General features: G+C 33.8%; 2 protein-coding genes across 7 annotated transcripts in view; one reads left to right on the top strand and one right to left on the bottom strand.

Annotated features, from left to right (window-relative positions):
• Window positions 1–20,044, bottom strand: part of LOC130645054 (kinesin-like protein KIF15) — a 46,075-nt gene that overhangs the window by 6,738 nt on the left and 19,293 nt on the right. For all 6 annotated transcript variants that reach the window (XM_057450907.1, XM_057450908.1, XM_057450906.1 and 3 more), the window contains 20 exons: window positions 15,360–15,466; window positions 14,147–14,312; window positions 12,980–13,077; window positions 12,772–12,871; window positions 12,347–12,470; window positions 11,476–11,629; window positions 10,132–10,164; window positions 9,841–9,914; window positions 9,666–9,764; window positions 9,445–9,559; window positions 9,165–9,321; window positions 8,669–8,760; window positions 7,941–8,132; window positions 6,278–6,632; window positions 6,134–6,202; window positions 5,205–5,930; window positions 1,682–3,063; window positions 1,090–1,260; window positions 790–946; window positions 80–228 (listed from right to left, as the gene is read on the bottom strand). In XM_057450907.1, coding sequence (XP_057306890.1) covers window positions 80–228; window positions 790–946; window positions 1,090–1,260; window positions 1,682–3,063; window positions 5,205–5,930; window positions 6,134–6,202; window positions 6,278–6,632; window positions 7,941–8,132; window positions 8,669–8,760; window positions 9,165–9,321; window positions 9,445–9,559; window positions 9,666–9,764; window positions 9,841–9,914; window positions 10,132–10,164; window positions 11,476–11,629; window positions 12,347–12,470; window positions 12,772–12,871; window positions 12,980–13,077; window positions 14,147–14,312; window positions 15,360–15,466 — 4,520 coding nt within the window. The remainder of the gene's footprint in view (window positions 1–79; window positions 229–789; window positions 947–1,089; window positions 1,261–1,681; window positions 3,064–5,204; window positions 5,931–6,133; window positions 6,203–6,277; window positions 6,633–7,940; window positions 8,133–8,668; window positions 8,761–9,164; window positions 9,322–9,444; window positions 9,560–9,665; window positions 9,765–9,840; window positions 9,915–10,131; window positions 10,165–11,475; window positions 11,630–12,346; window positions 12,471–12,771; window positions 12,872–12,979; window positions 13,078–14,146; window positions 14,313–15,359; window positions 15,467–20,044) is intronic.
• Window positions 17,557–20,044, top strand: part of LOC130645064 (uncharacterized) — a 79,165-nt gene continuing 76,677 nt past the window's right edge. The window contains exon 1 of the mRNA XM_057450924.1: window positions 17,557–18,342. Coding sequence (XP_057306907.1) covers window positions 17,644–18,243 — 600 coding nt within the window. The 5' untranslated portion in view covers window positions 17,557–17,643 and the 3' untranslated portion in view covers window positions 18,244–18,342. The remainder of the gene's footprint in view (window positions 18,343–20,044) is intronic.

Here is a 20,044-nt window from a genome sequence, read left to right as displayed (position 1 = left end):
ATAGAGAAAGGGAAAAATGTAAAGTTGCAATGATCTTATTGCACTTAAGGAGTGCAAACCGTCACACAAATATACTTACCATGATATGTTGATTAAGGAGAATGTTCTCACGACCCATTACTTTTAGCTCTTCCTCTAATAAAGCAATTTTCTTCTCAATATCTACCTTTTCATTCTTCAATTTCACAACTTCAGTTTTCAAAAGCTCAATGTTGGTCACCAGCGTAGCTACACAAATAATGGTAAAATTGTGACGAACACGAAAGAATACACACAATAAACGAAAATTATTTATTAATCGTTTATTCCCCTTAAGCCCGTAGTCGTTGCATTATCAAATCACCAAGTAGAAGGAGTGGAGAGGGCTACTTTTTGCTGAACTTATTCACAGTGGAACCTTCCCATATTCACTTTTACGGCCGAAACCATTACCAGATGAATTAAGCAGTAACTCCAAGAGAATCGACTTTTACAATCGCAGCGAGTGGAATTTAAACCAGGGGATAGGTATAAACAACGCTATAACACTAAGCCACTGCTACTCGAATAAATTCTTGTTCAAAAACGCAGTTAGTTTTTAACAAATAAACAAAGAAATTATGGAGTGTCTTGCATTGAACTGCTTCTTAGTATATATGCAATTGTTGAGGTTCTATCGTCTTCATTTACAAAACCATTCAAAAGTAATTTCAAATACTATGGGCTTGTCATTATTTTACTAGCCAACCTTAAATACATACAGAAGAAAAACTGAAATACTTCAAACAGATAATCAAGACACAGACATACCCTTTTCTTTGTTTGAATTTTGTAACAACGCTTCAATTTCTTCACGCTTCTTCTTCAATTTACTGGCATCAAATTCAAGTACAACCAATTGAGTTTTTAAATCTTTTACAGTCTGCTCAAGAGCAGTATTTTTGTTTTTTACGTCTTCTGTTTGACTCTACAAAAAAACCCGACTAGAAGCATTAAACATTAGCGGAAGGAAAGAACAGCGTGGAGGCTTTATCAGTGATGTTCATCATCATCAATATTCTATAACACGACTTGCCTAGTCCTAAAATATTTCGCAATTTTATCACTTACTTCGTTCGATGAAACTTGATTTTCGTAGCTAACCACATTTTCCAACGTAGCTTCTAAATGGTTGAATTGTAGATTAAGTCCTCGCAGTTGATGAACTAATAACTCTTCTTCTTGTTGACATGCACCAACTTGACCAACTAAACTCAAATTTTCATTTTCCAGAAGAGACACCTGAGAAAAGAAAGAGTCTTTAACCAAGGTTTCACGATTGTTTTAAACAAATATGTAAACGGAACATAGCAGAGAAAAAACACGCACATCAAAAACAAGGAATTCAAAGAATTTCACTATTTTATCATTTAGGTTCTATATATTCTATATATCCTATATTTAGGTTCAAGTTTGCTGTTAAAAATTTTTTTGTAGAGAAATGTACTTTTATACGTATTGTCATCACCTCAATATTTATTGACTTGCTTTACTACAAAAGAATTTAACTATACAGCTATTTTCCAGGTTTACCCGAGTACCCAAATTTAGTGATGAAATAAAGCGCACGAGAAAATAGACGTCTTTCTTTGTTTGGTGAAAAAAAATTGTTTGTCAGTATGAATAAACAATATCACAACAGTTACACAAAATCAAGGTTAACCTGTTTTATGAGAGTATTTTCTTTCTCTCCGGCTTCCTTCAATTTCTTGTTCATCTCTCCTAACTTTGAATTCAAGTTTTGAACAACAGACCGCGTCGCAGTCAATTCGCGATCAACTGTTTCGAATTCCGTTTTAATGTGTTGGTTTTCTGCAGCCAAAACTACACTTTCACTTTGCAATAGTTTTACACTTTCTTTTATTGTCATTTGGTCGACTTCTAAAATTCGATTTTGTTCGGAAACTTTATCCAGTTGATTGCGCAACTGCGTGGTCACTTCTTGTGCGGAGTCGACCACTTGTTTTAACTCGTCCCGTTCTTTTATTAACAGTTGTCTTGATGTAGTATTCTGCGAAAGTTCGCTAGCTAACAACTCTTTTTCTTTAGTGAGAGTACTGAGTAACACTTGTATTTTAGCAGTGTCGTCCTCTAAACATTTGATTTCTGATGTCAATTTCGCATTTCTCTCCCGTGTAGTTATAATTTCTTTCTGGGTGTCTTCTTTTTCAGCCATAAAGAAAGCTAACCTGCGTTGCAAATCAAGCACTTTTCCTTCGACTTCGGATACCTCACCAGAATGGACGCTGCGTCTAACCAGTGCGCCTTGAACTGAGGAGGAGGCTTTTAACCTTTTCTCAGGAGTTAATACCTTCATGTCACTTGTAGGTTGGCTTTGCGAACGCCGCACCGTCGAAGCACTACTAGTGGATTCCTCGTAACGTTTAAGCTGTTTAGACAGTTTTTCTTTCTCAGCACAAATTTTTGAAAAATCCTGCTCCATGCGATTATACTTTTCTTTAAATGCGCACAAGCTTTCAATTAATTTATCTTTTTCCAAATTAAACATACTTAATATTTTCTCTTCATTTTTTTGCAAAAGCTTAAAGTTCATCTTCACTTTATCAGCCTGTGCAATTTGTTGTTTAAGTTTTATGTTATCATTTTTCAAACTGTTCACCTCCCGTTCTAATTTGGTTCGATCACTTTTCAACAGCATGATTTCGCGTTGAAGTCGTTTCTCTTCCTGTTTGTATGAAGAGAGGTCGTCTTGAAGAGAATCTTTCTGTATTTTCAAAGCATTATACGCTCTCTCCGTATTCGATTTGTCGGATCTAGATATTGAAATGTCGCGTTGGAAACGACGTCGTTCGACCCGCAAAGTAGACATTTCTTGCCTCAACGTGTTCACTTCCTTGTTAAATTTTTCTTTTTCCACCCTCACACTTGCCAGTAGACGTTCCTCTTTTGTTTTTAAACTCACAATGTCCTGTTTGTAATCTTTCGATTGAGCTTCAAGCATAGAGACAGCTTCTTCCAACATTTTTACGTCATCTCGATACTTTAACAATTCAACTTCCAGTATTGTCTTGTCTTCTTCCAATGCTTAAATATAAAATATCAGTCGATAAAAGCCCGTGGCAAATCAATAAAAATATAAAGAAATATAAGAGTTTTGGTGACGGCACCAAAGTGGCAAGAAAGGTTGTTTTTTTAAATCTGGTTTTCTTAGCCTCCGTTGTGTAGAACTTTAAATGCTGATTAAGAAAATGTATCGGATGGATGATGTGTTTTTGACGAACTTACGAAGCAGAATAGCATTGAAGTATTTCTTAAACATTCCAAAATTTAGTCGCAATATCTTACTTGCAACATTTAAAATCTCGAGTTTAGCAACGTGATCGACCGAAAGACGCTCCAATTTCTCATTCGCCTATTGCATAATACGTCCACACGCAAAATTATTATTGGCCAGTCATGTTCTTCACAAAATATAATATCATTTCTTTTGAATGTGATTGTTATCTGCCAACGTTGTGAAATAAATTTGCGAAACCTTTTATTCTCGACAAAATCGCAAAGGAAATCACGTGAAGTGGCCGAGGCAATACTTAAACTACATTAGTTTGCAACATGTTGGAATTTCAATGAAAGTCAAACCGATTACCGAAACATTTTTGGAGGAGCTTGTACATAGAACTCTTTTCTTTTATACTTTGTACTTTTTGATATTTTTTTAATTTTTAAAACTAACTACTTTTTTACAGATGTACCATTTGTGGGTGCTTAAAGAAATATATTATTACTATTATTCTGTTCTCCTTTATTGATATGATTAAATTTTTTAGTGGACATTTTGCGGATATAAACTTGTCATCAACGGGGAAGTGACAATGCATCAAAAAATGTTTCAAAACGACCAAATTTTTTTTATGGAGATTGCTTGATCGTTTGAGAAAGTGCATTTTTATTGTTGTTGGTTATCGTGTTTTTTCTTGACGGATGAGAAAGATTTATTTTTGGTAAAAAAAGCATTTATTTTTTACATTGGGTTTTATTGATGCGTTCATAAATTTACCTTTAAAAAGTTCCTCTGTGATTTTGTTGGTATCGCGACAACAGTGAGAAAAACTCTGAGAAATATTTGCGATCGCACGACGAACAATTTAAATCGTAATTTTTTTGGTTTGTGTTTATAACAAAACTCTAATGTTTTCTCTAGGATTCATATCTCGCTGCAAGTTGCCGAGTGCCGCATTTTTCAACGTCATTTTTGTTACTAGATTTAGTCTTCTGATTTTTACGTGGCTTGTAGAAAAAACACATATTTCTTGCAAAGAGAGTGTTATTAAGTGTTATTAAGGTAAAAAGAAACATAATTAAGGTGCACATCTTCATTTTTCGAAATATACCACCTATTTTTGACAATATATCAAAAAAGTGACACAGATAAGCAAGAACATTCCAGGGAAAATTAAGGACCAACTTACCCCACCAAGTTAAATTAGTATTGTATTTGTAAAATCACAAATGTATTATAAATACTTCCAAAACTAAACTAAACCCTAACGGTAAGACACCCACAAGGTCAACTATTTTAAAACCACTGTCAGTAGGCCTGGATGTTATTTTCACAGATATTGTTTGAAAAGTATGGTACACTCAATAACCGGAGACAGGTAATATACTAGCAACAACACCAATTTTGGTAAACAGCTGGAAATTTCACGTTTTTTTTTGGAACAAGTTAGCCAGCCAACTAGCTAATGTCATCATATTTAAAGCCGGCTAAAACTTAAACACCAAAAATACAAACTATTAGAACGGCTCAATGTTTAACAGAATGGTATTATCCCATATATTATCATCAAATGTTAATAACAATCTGTATGACACAATTATTTTGCAAATATATTGAAAGTAAACAAACCATGTCTATATACTCTTTTGAGACAAACTAAAAATTTGCGCACAACTAATCTCGTTTTCATGTTATTCGGTATTTTGATATATATATTCCGCGGAACGAAAATAGATATGGAAATAGGTCTATTTACAAAAGTCTGTGATTATTATAATTTTATAACTAATTCTAAAGTATTTGGTTTGTTTGAGATTTTTCGTGAGGACTTTATCTAGCAGATGAGCCAAGTAATTGCACAAAGTAATTGCAAAGTTTTGTACGAAGTAGTTACACAAACATTTTAATGATAACAGTTAATGTGAAAAAAAGTAAAGTGTAGTACCTGTCAATTCGTTTTCTAGCAAACCATTCTCTTCTCTGCAACACGACCATTCAGTTTCAAGAATAATATTTCGATCTCTCACATCTTCAAGTTCTTCTTCGATTTGTCTTTTCTCTTCTACATCACGTGTTCTTTCTTTCTCCAACAAGGTAATTTCTTCCTTTAACGTTGACACTAAACTGTCCAATGCAACCTTCTCGTTTTTAAGGTCCACGATAAGCCTTTCTTTTCTAGCGTTATTGTTGTCACTGTTTTTCAAACTGGATTCTAGTTCATCCTTTCGCGCTTCAATATCGGCCAATCGTTTCTCCAGATCACATTGTTCAGCTCTGGCTTTTGTTATTTGCTCTTCATATTTTACGTTTTTATTCTCTACAGCATGTAACTTGGTTTCTAAATTGTCCTTTAACTCTCTCACAGTTTTTAGTTCCAACTCAATATCTTTTAAATTTTCATCGCATATGACTTTCTCCTCGCGCAAACTATATACAGTATCTTGTAGTTTATCTCTTTCAGATCTTTCCGTTGCTAATTCTTTCAGTACACGTTTCACGTCAGGGCTACAAGTTTCAACAGACGGCGACTGACTGGTACAAGCCTGGTATAAACTCGCAGTTTGTATTTTGAGAAGGATCATGCAACTGAGCAAACCTTTATCCATTAGTACATAATATAAAGAACTTTCTAAAGCTTGGGCATCGTCAAACGAATCGAAATTTGAAAGTTCTAAAATCAAATTACAAAAACGATTCATTAAAAACCGTAAAAACATTTCGAAACTTGGTTTCTGACAGCAACGCAAAGTGTTACCACATGCGAAGGGTGAAAAGTATGCGTATGTTTAAACTTTAAGAACGTAAGGCTTTCACTAGTTAAAAGGTAAGAACAAGTTAGGAACACTTAGGCTACCCAAAAAACATTGAAAATACCTTTGTTCTCATTTAGTCTTTTTATAATATTTTGTAAACTACTCAAATCTTGACTTCCCTTCGGGTCATCTAAACACAAACAACGTAATAAATCATTTTGTCACCATTTAAAACTTTTTTAAAATCAAATAAATTAGATATTACCATCAAGTTCTTTCTTAAAAGTTGTTTTTAAACAACTGACGGCGTTCTGATTGATCGTATCTTTCAAGCGCACAAGACAGTTCATTACGCCTCGAAATCGTTCATTAGAACCTTGTTCATCTTCACTGCATTGAGTTAACTTTCTCAATTTATTTTTAACGTTGGCTGTAGTTATTTGCGCATGCTCAAGAAAACGAGCGACTGGTTCTAATTTGGATGGGACATCGTAACCAGACAAACCAGTTTGCTCAATATAATCAGGACTAGTGATTACGGAAGAGTTACCACTGCTCGACATGTTCGAGTAATTTTTAGCCCGTGAAGAGGGTTGTTCATGCATGTAATCAGACAGCAACTAAAAGAATTCACACAACATTAAACGGCTAACAGATTAGTTAACGCGCATACCAGTCCTACGCTGTGAACACAGTAGATAGTTTAGATTTAGTGCTTCTTTCAAAAAAAATGCCCACCTTTTATTAATTTCTTTGAAGTAAGAGCCCCTCTCGATTAAGCTTCCCAGGGGCGTCTGACTAAAGGCATTTTAATATCAGCCACTTGTTCGAATTTCCTACTGAATTTTGATTTTTTTGAAAGATTTACTTTTGAAAGAGGGTGAATTTTGTTCCTTGAAGTCCATAGACATAAATCGTTTATTTAAGTCAACGAATATCCTGTTAGAAAAGCTAAATGTTTTAATTTGTTAACCCTATTAGACGAAATATAAAAAACCTTACAAAGCTTAAATGTGTCAAAATGGACCCTTAAGCTATCTTTTTTTCGCACATAAACTAAGGGTTAACAGACTACTTAGTGTTCTCATTAATGCTATTGACAAGGTTTATGACCTTATGCTATAGATTTTTAAAATAAGGATTATGTTTCTGGCAGTTTTAAAATATCACCAACATTACACTGACTTCCATTTTATTAGCTAACTGCCTGATTACAATGTTTTCTCGCAATTTCCAAATCAATAACAAAAATTTGGGGCAATAAAATTTGACACGATAAGGTAACTACAAATTCTAAACGCTCAAGCAAATCGAGTATTCTTTGTAAGGTTTTTAAGGAGATTTTTTAATTCCGAAAAATGTATCCACTATAGCTAGGTCCCACACATATCTTAGATATATATCTTATCGAAAAAACGTTTTGCAGGAAAAATTTTGTAATCCAAAGGAATTTAGTCCAATTTTAAATTTATAGTAACTATTACGTGGTGCAGATTATTATATGTGATTAATCTGTTATAAGTAGTTTATGAAAGCGTAACCGTAACACGAAAGAACTTAGCTACACAAGCTAAAAGAATGGTTTTAAAAATATTATTTTACATTGGATTTTGGAGAAATTTGTGATTATGATTTCTAAGAACATTTTATCACCTCGACAAAATTTTATCACCTTCATTCGACAAAGTTTGTCCGATAAAGTAGGTACATAGGTACCTGCTATATCGTGAGATTGACCGTGCACAACAGTGAAAGCTAAAACCTTTTTACTGAACAAGGATGATTTGACAAATAAAACAACATAATCGCATGTGTTTATATGCTTCTTTAGACACTATTAAAATTCCAGACATGACACACTTATTGGACGTTTTTCTGGCTATTTGTGAGATTATTTATTAAAGAAAAAAGAGAGGCAAATCACCAACCTCGAGCAAGCCCTCCACACTTTGCAACATCAACTCTTGATTAGCTGTCGTAAGTACAAAAACGTTTGGTGATTCAGTTTGCTTTTCTGCGTTTTCTTGCAAGTTGTAAAATAACTGCAACGTCATCAGCTCAATAATTAACAATGACTGGACTTGCTTCAGTGAACTTTTAGATCCAGCAAGCAGCGACTCCTTTTTAAATTAATAAGTATTTTAAAAAATGTGTGAAAACGATATAACTCTCGCCATTTATACACAACGTAGATAACTTTCTTGCCATTACACAGAAGGGAAATGGTTTATTCGAACAACAGCTTACTTTAAGTTTCACAGAAACCCTGAACTTGCATTGGTTCATAAAACAATCGTCCTTTAAAAAATGGCAGCCATTTACCTACGTTAGGATTGTTATTGTTAAGGCAAGACAACTTTAATACATTTGGTAATGAAACGCTGCATCAAAATATTCATATTCTCCATAATAGTCACATGGAAAAATAGAAAGCTATTGAGCCAGTGTGAATAGTATCATTCGTAATTTAAACTGTTGCCACCCAATTAATCTCTTTTAATTGTAATTCAAAACCTATATTTCTTATTGAGTTAAAACGTCTCCTTAAACAAAGTTTGATAACAACAATAGTGCAACTGCTAGTATAACAATTCATCATCGGAGAATGTAACAGAAACAGGTGGCGCAAGCGCTCATAAAAAATTTAATAATTTACCATTGGAGATGCTAGTCTTCGATTTTCTAACTCAGATTTTAACTGTTTAATAAACTTCTCATAATCTTTTTTCTGAATGTCCCAATCTTGTTCTAAAAAATAAAAACACACAAAATGTACATACCGTAAATGATCGATTAAGTCCCCACTCCTGAATAACCCCCGAATATCTTGCTCCCTGTCAAATTCCCGACTTCCCTTTTTCTCTTTCCAACCATTATATTAAGATCGATTAGTGTTTGTTTTTACTATTATACTTTTAGAAAGATATGTTGTGTTTATTAAAATCTTTGTTTTTAGCACACTAGATTTTTGCATAATTTTATAAGCCCCCCTCCCATTTAACCCCCTCCCGAATAAGCCCCCTCCCCCAAAACCCATTTTGACAAATAAGCCCCCGGGGACATAATCGATCATTTACGGTAAAGAGCAAGACATGTCTTTCCTACAAAAAGGTGTGTTTTGTTACAAAATCATGAATTTGAAGGTAGTCTACCAAGAGTTTCAAGTTTAGCTGCTAATGCTTCAGCCAACTTTTTGTAGTCAACTTCATAATTGACGTGTGCCATGACCTGTATCTTCATAGCTCGTGAACCAAAATTCAAACTACATTTGGTTTCATGAACATCTCTAACAGTGGGAGCACAGCAAACCTAAGAAAAACATGTTTATACAAAATGCTTTTAATGATAAGATAAAAGGGTTGACCAAAAGATATTTAATTCATTAAAAAAGTCATTAAACGATTTTAAAGAAAAGCATGAAAAAGAACATACCACTAATCGTGTTTTGCAATTGCCAGACAATCCTTCTTGTAAAAGCCGAGTTAATGTCGAGTTTCGAAAGGGTACGTGTGACCTGTTACCATCAGCTAGAGCTTGGATAACGTTTCTATAAAAAGTTTTAAAAAATAAAGAATTTAAAAATGTAGATTCTATTATTTGCACTAAAGCACTTAAGAGAAAATTTGGAAAAAATCACAAATAGCCGTATTTACCCAAGCTCGAGAAGAGAGGAATTTATGTGTTGAGCTTCTTGCAAACGTTCACCAGAGGCTTTTGTTTTCTTTATTCTTTCACTACCAGCCAAATCACATCTAAATACGAAGAGAAAATAAAATTATCTTAATCAAAAATAGTATAGCACAGACATATACAATTAATCGATCTTACATATATATCTTTCCTCTCACAGAAGTGACACCGTCTTCTAACTGAGTAACATTACTAAGAACGTCTTCATCATCCTATCCAAAACAAAAGACGACCAATGCATCAGTAAGAACAAGCACACAAAGTCAGAAAAAAAAAAAAAAATTGAAATAAATAAATAAAAAAATAGAAATAAATAGAAATATATAAATATTAATAAATAAATAGAAATATATAAATATAAACAAATAAAAATAAATATATGATAATAAATAAATAAATAAATAAATAAATAAATAAATAATCGCATACGTTATCATCAATGAGAGATTGGTAACTAGCATCCTGAAAAAAAAACACAGGTGAAGTGATTATGTAAAATTGTAGCATTGTGTTCTCATACGTTTTTAAATTTCAAAAAATATTAATCTTAATTTCAAATCTCTTTAATAATAGCGTATTCTGTTTAAAAGAGTTTCGTCGCAGCTTTATTTCAGAAAATTCCCCCAGAACTCGATTTTTATGGATTTTGTGCTAGCGGCGCATAGCTTAATTTCAGAATCACGGTAGGACCCGGAAAAAACGGAAACATGCTACAAATACCATTTTGGTTTAGAAGTGATGATGTCAGGTTTGCAGGTCTCCTTTTTTTCTCTTCTAAATACTGCGTTTTTTAGGAATATTTATTTTCACTATGTTTTTACGTGTTAAGATAAATATATCATCATGTTCTCTAGCCATGCATAAATACGCCATTTTAAATATGAACCCCCATGACCTCAACTGCCAATTATGCTTAAGAGCCATAAAAAACAAGTGTGACATGGTTTTACTGACTTTGTTTTGACCGCTCATGCTCATTCTACAAAGGCCATTTTGGTTTGGAAGTGATGGTGTCAGGTTTGTAGGTCTCCGTTTGACCTTTTTCTCTTCTATATACTTTGTATCTCTATAATATTTGTTTTCTCTATGTTTTAGCATGTTAAGATGAACATATTATCACGTTTTCTAGCCATTGTTTATATCTTAAACAAACCAATTTTAAGATTTTGGCTATGAACATAGACTTACTTCGAGGCAACATCTAAAGCTATCTTTATTTATTTCTATTTTATTATTTCCTATTGAAGTTTATATTCAGTTTGTTATATTATTATGTATTTTCATGTTGAATTGTAGCTATCTACCTAGCTAACTCTGGCTAAAGAGTGAAAGTTGCCATACTGCAGTTGGCCTCAATAAAATTCTTAATCAAAAATTTCTATGCTAAATGCAGTTAGGCAGGTACACCTTTTATAACTATCATGAAAACTTATTCTACAAATTAAACTTTCTGAGTGATTTTTTTAGCTGGACCAGGTGTTTTTATTTAAACTGAAGTTGCGATAAAGTTTTAAAAAGGATATTACGCCTAAAAACATGTGCAACACGATTCACCCGTACTTTGCACTAAGCCCAGGTAAGTTACTTGTGGCTTAACTCGACATTTCGACCCCAGGTCCCCAGCTAGTCTATATTATAATACGTATACGTTGTCTGTCACGCAAAAAGGTAACCACAGTAGCAAGACACACAATAAATATAGGACAGGCGAACCTGTGGATTATCCAACGCGGCACTGAATAGTGTTAAATTGCTTCTGATAAAATTACTTACAATACTATGTCCGAGCTGATCATGGCTATCGTAATATTCCTCTTCATCACTAAAGTCTGGTGTCTTTATCCCATAGCACGGTGAATTTCTTTGTGAAGTATTGTCAGCGCCAACTCTTTCCTTCAATATTTTCAGCTGGCAAATTGCATGTGATCTAAAAAATAATTCTTCATCAAATAAAATATGCCAGTCATCTTGTTACTATTAACACGCAAAAGCTTAAATAGAAAACTAGAAGCTCCTTCATAGGAATTTTATAATGCGTAAGTAGGTACTACAACTTTCTGAAAAATCACGTAAGTTACCTATCCGAACATTTTTTTAATGTGACCATGAAGAACGAAAGAATTAAAAAGATGGAAACGCAATAACATTGTTACTGTAGTTGCCTAATAAAATGCCTTTTATTGTGAGCAAAGTAAAAAAACTAAAAAACTCTTTTAAACAAAGCAAGAACAACCAAGTTAATTCTTATCCGAAAAATGACCTATTGAATCATTCCCGTACGACATTCCATAATAAATTAACGATTTCCTCCATTGAGTCTACATTTTTTAGATTTGTTGTTTATTGGATTTGATAACCGAATACGGAATATATATAAAGTTTTTCTACAACACACAAACTTTATAGTTTTTTTATTGCTAAAAATTACAAGTTGTTATTAGTATTCGAACTACACAGTGGTGACGTTGATAATTATAGTCAAGCAAACAATGACGCTAAAAGCGTTTTCCCACAGCATGTATTGTGACAAAACACTGCATACCGGACAGCATGTATTGTGACAAAACACTGCATACCGGACAGCATGTATTGTGAGAAAACACTGCATACCGGACAGCATGTATTGTGACAAAACACTGCATACCGGCTAGATGCTCTGTTCATCTTCGTTTCGGCGAAAACCAGTCTTCGCTTACCAACTTTCAACAAATTTAGAACTTCTTTTGGAGAATGAACAACGTACTCAGTAAGATTTTCAATATACACACCTGGAGAGAAACACATATGACCACTGATGCTAGATATTATTTATTTTAATAACATAACTTAAAGTAAAATGCACAAAAATAAAAATTCATTACAGGTGAACCTTTGCACAAAGCACGAAATTTGCTTTAAAACATTCATAGAGACACTGAATTGTGCAATGGCAATCATTAAATATGCTCAAAAATGTTTCATAAAAAAATTAAAACAACATTCATAATGCAAGTTAGCTATGCAAATGAATTTAATAAATATAAATAAAATCATCTAAAGGTTACATGTCATACATAAAACAGTACTAACCAGTTTTAGGATGTTCCCTTAATGATAATTCGACAGTTCTTGTTTCATTGAGCAAATCATATAGTTTTTCTTGATAAATTTGCAAGTATGAGCATGTAACCTAAAAATTATAAAATCATATGCATAAGATTGTAGTCGGCAGCGATGATCTCTGGTTAATATTTCAACATAAAAAATAGTTTATAATATCAATAACAGCCATACTTACAGTGTATTTATGTTTAATATCAGCATTGACAACTTTAAAACATTGATAAATGATGCGGACAGACATTCCATCATTTGACATCAGTGTGTATGTTTTGCCTGAAAAGACAAAAAAAAAATCAATGCTTAACAGTCCCATGGAGGGAGGCTTAATTTCCAAAAACATGTGCAGCTTTGCAATAATGTCAAAACAAAGGAATGTAAGAAATCATAAAAAATATCATGAATGCATATATCAAAATCACTTTAGATTAATTTCAGGGGCAGATATAGGGGTGGCGTCATGATGCAATAATGGTGCCATTGCATGTGGTTTTTCACCGTCCGGCTCTTGCCGAAAGTTTTATCATAGGCATGTGGTGCAAATAGATGTGGAGCTCTTTCACCAAGGCAGTGTCAAAATTTAAAGTCTGCAGCCAGCAAGCATTACTAGAATGACCCCCCCAATAAAATACCCCCAACATTAACTGCTAAGAAAAGAGACTTTTCTAGTAGCTATTGCATTATGTTTCATAGCTACTACAACAGTTAAAAATTGTAACTCGAAGCAGTTTGAGAAGATTGTGACAAAATATGAGCATGAATAAAATTTTGACATAGCTTTTTTAGCTAAAATTCATAAATTATATGTTAAATTAAGAAACTTAATCTGACATAAAAAAATTGAGTGGAGACCATGAGCATCAACTTTTACTCATATTGGTTGTTCAAGATTAGATGCTGTATAACTAGCTGTCATTTCATTTTAATGGTACATAAACCACCAACTATGTGCCTAATCTACATCATTGCATAAGTCATAGCTAACTATATACCTTAACCTACCCAACATATATACTGCTTATCGAGTTTGGTGGGTTGCACAATCATGCAAAAAGTCCTTGAACATGTTACAGTTAAACTTTGACATTAAATTTAACTGAGACTACTTAATACTTTGAAGCATATTGTTTTTAGGTCAATGATCAATTCCATAATATCAAAACCGTTTATCAATTTTAATGCACTAGTATGTAGATTCAATCTTTGCATGCAATCTGCGATTTGACACCATTTCATTAACAACCTAAGATCTGCCCTAAATACGAAACCCCAGGACCCTTGATGAATTTCCATTACTTTATTTTCCAAATATTGTAGATACTGGATACTTTAGTAAAATTTTTACCTGTCCCTGTCTGGCCATAACACATAAGAATGCCGTTAAAACCACTCAGTGCAGAGTAAACCAAAGGCTCTCCAACTGTTTTAAAAACTTCTTTATTGTCTGTCGTATCTGAAAGCACACCATCAAACTGATAGCAACGCTTATTTTTTCCATCAAACAATTGCAACTATAATAAAACAAATAAATTATTTAGTACAACCTAATTCCTAAAAGATTTTGTTAATTATATATATGCTAATGTTATGTACGCTTCACCAAAAAGAAATACTTTTTGAAACATAACAAACAGGCCAACAAATTGTAATGAAGATTTAGGAAAAGTATCAAAATTAGGGTAAATCATAATACAAAAGGTCCATCATAATTCACCTTTTTGACTGAAATTTTTGAAGGTCACTGTCTATTTTTAATAGCTATGCTATAATAATACTAACTTCCCTTATTTGGTCTAATTATTTTCATCTAACACTGGTTCATCTTATATGGACTGCTTTGCTTTTATACTCTGAAAACAAACCTTAATATGGAATGTTCCTACTATACAGATAAATATAACATCAAATCTACAAAAATTCTACAGGACTAGTTTTGAAAGAAGATGTCACTAAACAAAAGGGAAAAATAACACTTATTTATAAGGCGCAGAGATGAATAAAGGAGAGGGAAAATACAGCAATAATAATGTAACAAAGGACAAAAGTAAGGAAAATAAGTGAGCAAGATGCAAAAGCTGCAAAAGCAGCATAAACTATCTCGCTTTAAAAAGATGCAACTACAATGCATTCACTACAATGCAACACCCAATTCTGTTGTTTAATTTACACTTGGAAAAACTAAAGTAGTGTATGCTACTTGACCTGTAACCACAAACCATGCTAGGTTTTGAACCTATTAAATAACTCTGATCAGTTGCTAAAAAAACTAAAGTCTTAGAAAAAGTGTGATACACTATAATCAAAATAAATAAAGGTGGAAGTGGTTATTCAGATAAGTGTTAAGGGTGGCTATAAAAAAGCCAAACAAGGAGAGCGAGGCTCTTTGGTAGGGAAGCTTCGAATATAGTGAGAACATTTTTTTATAAGAATATGCTTTATAGAAATATCAGGAATTTTGGGTTCAAAAATAGAAGAATAAGGACCAGTCTGGTCAGAATTTTGATATTCTTACATGCATATACTACATAATCTTTGAAATGAATATTTGCTGTTTATACCTGCGTATTCTCTTCATCAGCAACAGTGACTGCTATTGGATGCTTGCTTAAATCCTCTGTTTCATTTGGTGGTCGTATACGCACGAAGACTTGAACTCTGCCAGGATCTAAACATAAACATACCAGAATTTTAAAAAAATAAACTGTCTGTGGAACACAGCCTGCAAAATTCATCAAAGCTTTTGCCAAAGTAAATTCTTCCCTATTTACATCAGCAAAAGATTGTTGAGGATAAAGAAAGTTATTTCGACTTAGAAAAGTAGTTTGTTTTATCAATAGTTTGGTAAAAAGACAAATTGAGTTCACCTTGGAACTAAAGACCTAAAAGCAACTATTATTACCCAACTTCTTTTGAAATACACAGTGCAAGTTGTGTATTATGCCTTTTGTTTAAATAAAGATTCCTACTTACTCGCAGATCTTACATGCCTGTTCAATATACAGTACATACCTTTTGAGCATGATTTTTTTAAAATCATGATTTTTTAGCAATAGTAAAACAAAACTTATTGATGTATATCATTGCAAAGCATTTTTAAATATGCATTGTTGGGACAAAAAGGCTCTCAGCTTTACTTAATCCATAATCACATCACTTACAAATATGTTTTTGATATAGATATACAAATGCCCTAATAATATTGATAAATACACTAGTTAAAAAGGTACAGTGCAGTCAAGTTATGTTATTACTTAGTTTAGTTTCGTCTTTTTTAATAAAAAGAATTTCTTTAATCTTCAGAATATATTATATTTATAATTAGTGTCCTCTGGCATCAAAACTGTAAATTTATCCAAAAGCTAGCCCCTGTGACGTCAACAATAGATGATCGTTCATTGCTGAGGGTTGTTGACCAGAGATTCTGTTGCTTTAAAATAGGAAATTTCAAGGTGTTGACAAGATCTAACACTCAGGTGTCGTATGGTTTTGCCAAAAAAAAACACAAGTAAGGACAAACAGGACAGTGTTTGGAAAAAGACAAGACCTAGCCTTATGAAACCATTTTTATAGGGAAAAGAATCTCTGGTATTTTAACTTTGATTTACTGACACTGATGTGTACACAGTGACTTCTTTTACAAAACTGCCAACTCTCATTCGATGTTCCTCAGAATTGTGAAAGACATAAGTAAATTTTTTTTAATTATTTTCCACAAAGACCCTATTTTGACTAATTTTTTTTTTTTTTTTTTAACTCAAACTTTAGTTTTTAGGATTTAAAATCTAGAAAAAAAAATAAAATCTTCTGTTTTGACAAAAAAAGTACCTTAACATAAACCCATTGGCTTTAACATGGTAGCAACTCCCCCTTGCAGTGCTTTTGTCATTTTGTAAGAGAGATTTGAAATATATAATCAAAGGAACACAACAAAAACAACACTGCGGAAAAGAGTTTTAAAGATTTCTGAAAAATCACACTAGGAGTATGCTATGGAGCATATTAATTACCAGATAATACTTTAACAGAAGGTTGCCCTTTTAAATTTTATTATTCCTTAAACCGTAAGAGTATTTGCATAGAAATCAAACCAAAAATTTCTTTCCAAAGTAATAACTTTCTTTCCAAAGTTGTTTTTTTTTGATTTTTTAAAAATATTTTTTTTATTTTTAAAAATTATTCTCAAAAGGATGATTTGTGTTTAAAGCGAATCCGAGGTATAAAATTATGTTGGGCTTACAGAGCTTAAAAAGTTGATTACCAAGTCTTATTTTTTTTAATTTTAAATTTAATTCTTACATTCGCATTTTAAGAATTTCAGATTTAATTATGCTGCATAAATTATGATGTCATATTTAAGTAATAGCAAATTTTAACATTTTCTGTCATCAGTAATTTTAGACCTGTGCACCTGACCATGTGCATTCAAACTTTATCAATGCATAGATTTTACTAAGTTGAATTGTTTGACATGAATTTTTTAGCCAAAATGACACTCATTTGCTCGTCCCAGGCCTCTTAATATTGCTGATGACCCAATAACTAGGGATCTGCATGTTGGTTTGTAATCAATAGGAAAATTATCAGCTTTCAAAAAACATACTAATTTTATTTTGCAGTTTAGGAAATAAAGTCAGTATTCTAGTATGGGTGAAGGGTCTCTTTAAGAGACAAGAGAGGAGTTAAACGTCCTCCACCATACCTTAGTTTAAAGGGGTGATTGCGGAAGTCCCATGAAATGCCACATAGTGGTGGTGTCACTTTAAAAAACACCCAGTCCGGTCTGTGAACGGTTGGCGCTAGGAAGGGCATCCAGCTGTAAAACAATGCCAAAACTCTTTATTAATGGCCGTAAGAATAGTTGATCAGACAAACTGCGTAAACGGGGCTGGAACTCTAAGGAGTGAAGGTGTCGCGCACGGTAGGACAGATGTCAGGTGTGAGCATCGTCAGACCGTTACCCAGCTATCACATCACAAGGTAGATAACACTAGGTTAAGGATGGCTAGTGTGAATGTTGGTACTCTGAGAGGTAGAGCAGGTGAAGTAGTTGAAATGTTAGAACGTAGATCTGTTGATATGTGTTGTGTTCAGGAAGTCAGGTGGAGAGGAGCTTCTGTGAGATTTGTGAAAGGTAGGAGGGCAAGGTATAAGCTTTTTTGGATTGGTACTAGTGATGGATATGGAGGAGTTGGCATATTCGTTGCAGAGAAGTGGGTAGAAAAAGTAATAGATGTTATGCGTGTTAATAGTCGTATTATAGTGATAAAGTTTTTGATAGGTAATAGGATTGTCACTTTTCTGTCAGTTTATGCTCCACAGTGTGGACTCATTGAGGAAGATAAAGATAAGATTTATGGTGAGTTAATAGCAGTCACATCAAAGTTTGGAGACACTGAACTTGTCATGGTGGGCGGCGATTTTAATGGTCATGTTGGGAAGTGATCTGAAGGTTATAGAGGTGTGCATGGAGGCTATGGATTTGGGAGCAGAAATAAGGAAGGGGAGAGATTGCTTGAGTTTGGAATGGCAATGGACATGGTGGTTTGCAACACATCATTCAGTAAGGTTGTAAGACACAGATAGATTACTTCCTGGTTAGAAAGTCAGACAAGAAAGTTGTGAAGGACGTGAAAGTTATATCGGGGGAAGAGTGTGTTTCCCAGCATAGGTTGCTGGTTCGTGATATTATCTTGAAGAGTGTTAAAGAAGCCAAGGGAAAGTACAGGCCCAGTCGAAAAGTATGGAAGCTGAAGGAAGAGATTGTAGCAAGACAATTTAGTGCAAAAGTTCACCAGTTAGCCCACAATGGTCAATGCGATAGTGACAATGTTGAAAGTACTTGGACTACTTTGAAGAATTGTCTTCTAGAAGCTTCTGATGATACATGTGGTTGGACGAAAGGACCAGCTAGACATAGACAGACCTGGTGGTGGAATAATGAGGTTGACCAGTGTATAAAGGAGGAAACTTTGGAAAGAGTGGAAGTCAGGTGGTAGTAAAAATATTTACTTAGAAGCTAAGCGCCGCGTTCGTACAGCAGTGTATAAGGCAAAATCAGAAGCAGAGAGAAACAGATTTACAGATGTGTTAAGAAGGGAAGACCAGCGCAATGAGGTATTCAAGATAGGAAAGCAAATGAAGAAGACTAATAAAGATGTTGTAGGTGAGAAGTGTATACGTAATGACAAAGGTGTTTTGGCTAGCACAGAAGAGAAGAAAAGGGTAGCTTTAAAGGATGGTGCTATTCCGAGTGAGTGGCAGTCGAGTGTAATAGTGAATTGTTTCAAGGGCAAGGGTGATGCATTAGAAAGGGGTAACTATAGAGGTTTGAAGTTGGTTGATCAAGTAATGAAAGTTATTGAAAGAGTGATTGATAAGTTACTTAGAGAAAGAATTAATATAGATAAGATGCAATTTGGTTTTGTTCCAGGGCGTGGCACTACAGATGCAATATTTTTACTCAGACAGCTTCAGGAAAAGTATTTAGGAAAAGGAAAGAATCTCTATTTTGCCTTGTAGATTTAGAGAAAGCTTTTGATAGAGTGCCACGTAAAGTTATTTGGTGGGCTATGAGAAAATTAGGTGTGGATGAGTGGCTAGTTACGATGGTACAGTCTATGTACAGCAATGCTAGAAGTCGTGTCAGGATTAACGATTCACTTAGTGATGAATTTAGTGTAAATGTTGGTGTACATCAGGCTTCTGTACTTAGTCCTTTGTTGTTTATTCTAGTCTTAGAAGCGCTGTCGATGGAGTTCAGAACAGGTTGTCCATGGGAGTTATTGTATGCAGATGATTTGGCTCTCATAGCAGAGTCGATGGAAGAACTAGTTAAAAGATTTGAGAAATGGAAGAAAGGATCAGAAGAGAAAGGGCTAAAGGTAAACACAGCAAAGTCTAAAGTCATGATTAGTAGCATTGCAGCCACGTGTGACCTGGTAGTTGAAAAGTGGCCTTGTTGAGTTTGCAGGAAAGAGGTTGGTAGTAACTCAATTTTTTGTCAGACTTGCAAGCATTGGATACATAAGAAGTGCAGTAGTATTAGTGGAAGGTTAAGAGCTGACATTTAGTTTGTATGCAAGCGTTGCAAAGGTGAGATTATTGAGAATGAAGTATTTCTAGCTTTAATGATGTACAACAGTGGCTCGTTAGAAATAGTTGAGAACTTCTGTTACTTAGGTGATATGTTGGGCGGTGAAGGGGGTGTTGGAAGAAGTGTTACTTGCAGGATAGGTTCTGCTTG

This window comes from Hydractinia symbiolongicarpus, chromosome 5 (genome assembly GCF_029227915.1).
Source record: "Hydractinia symbiolongicarpus strain clone_291-10 chromosome 5, HSymV2.1, whole genome shotgun sequence".
NCBI classification, from domain to species: domain Eukaryota; kingdom Metazoa; phylum Cnidaria; class Hydrozoa; order Anthoathecata; family Hydractiniidae; genus Hydractinia; species Hydractinia symbiolongicarpus.
Note: the sequence above shows the minus strand (reverse complement) of the source record. Positions and strands in the feature narration are given on the sequence as shown.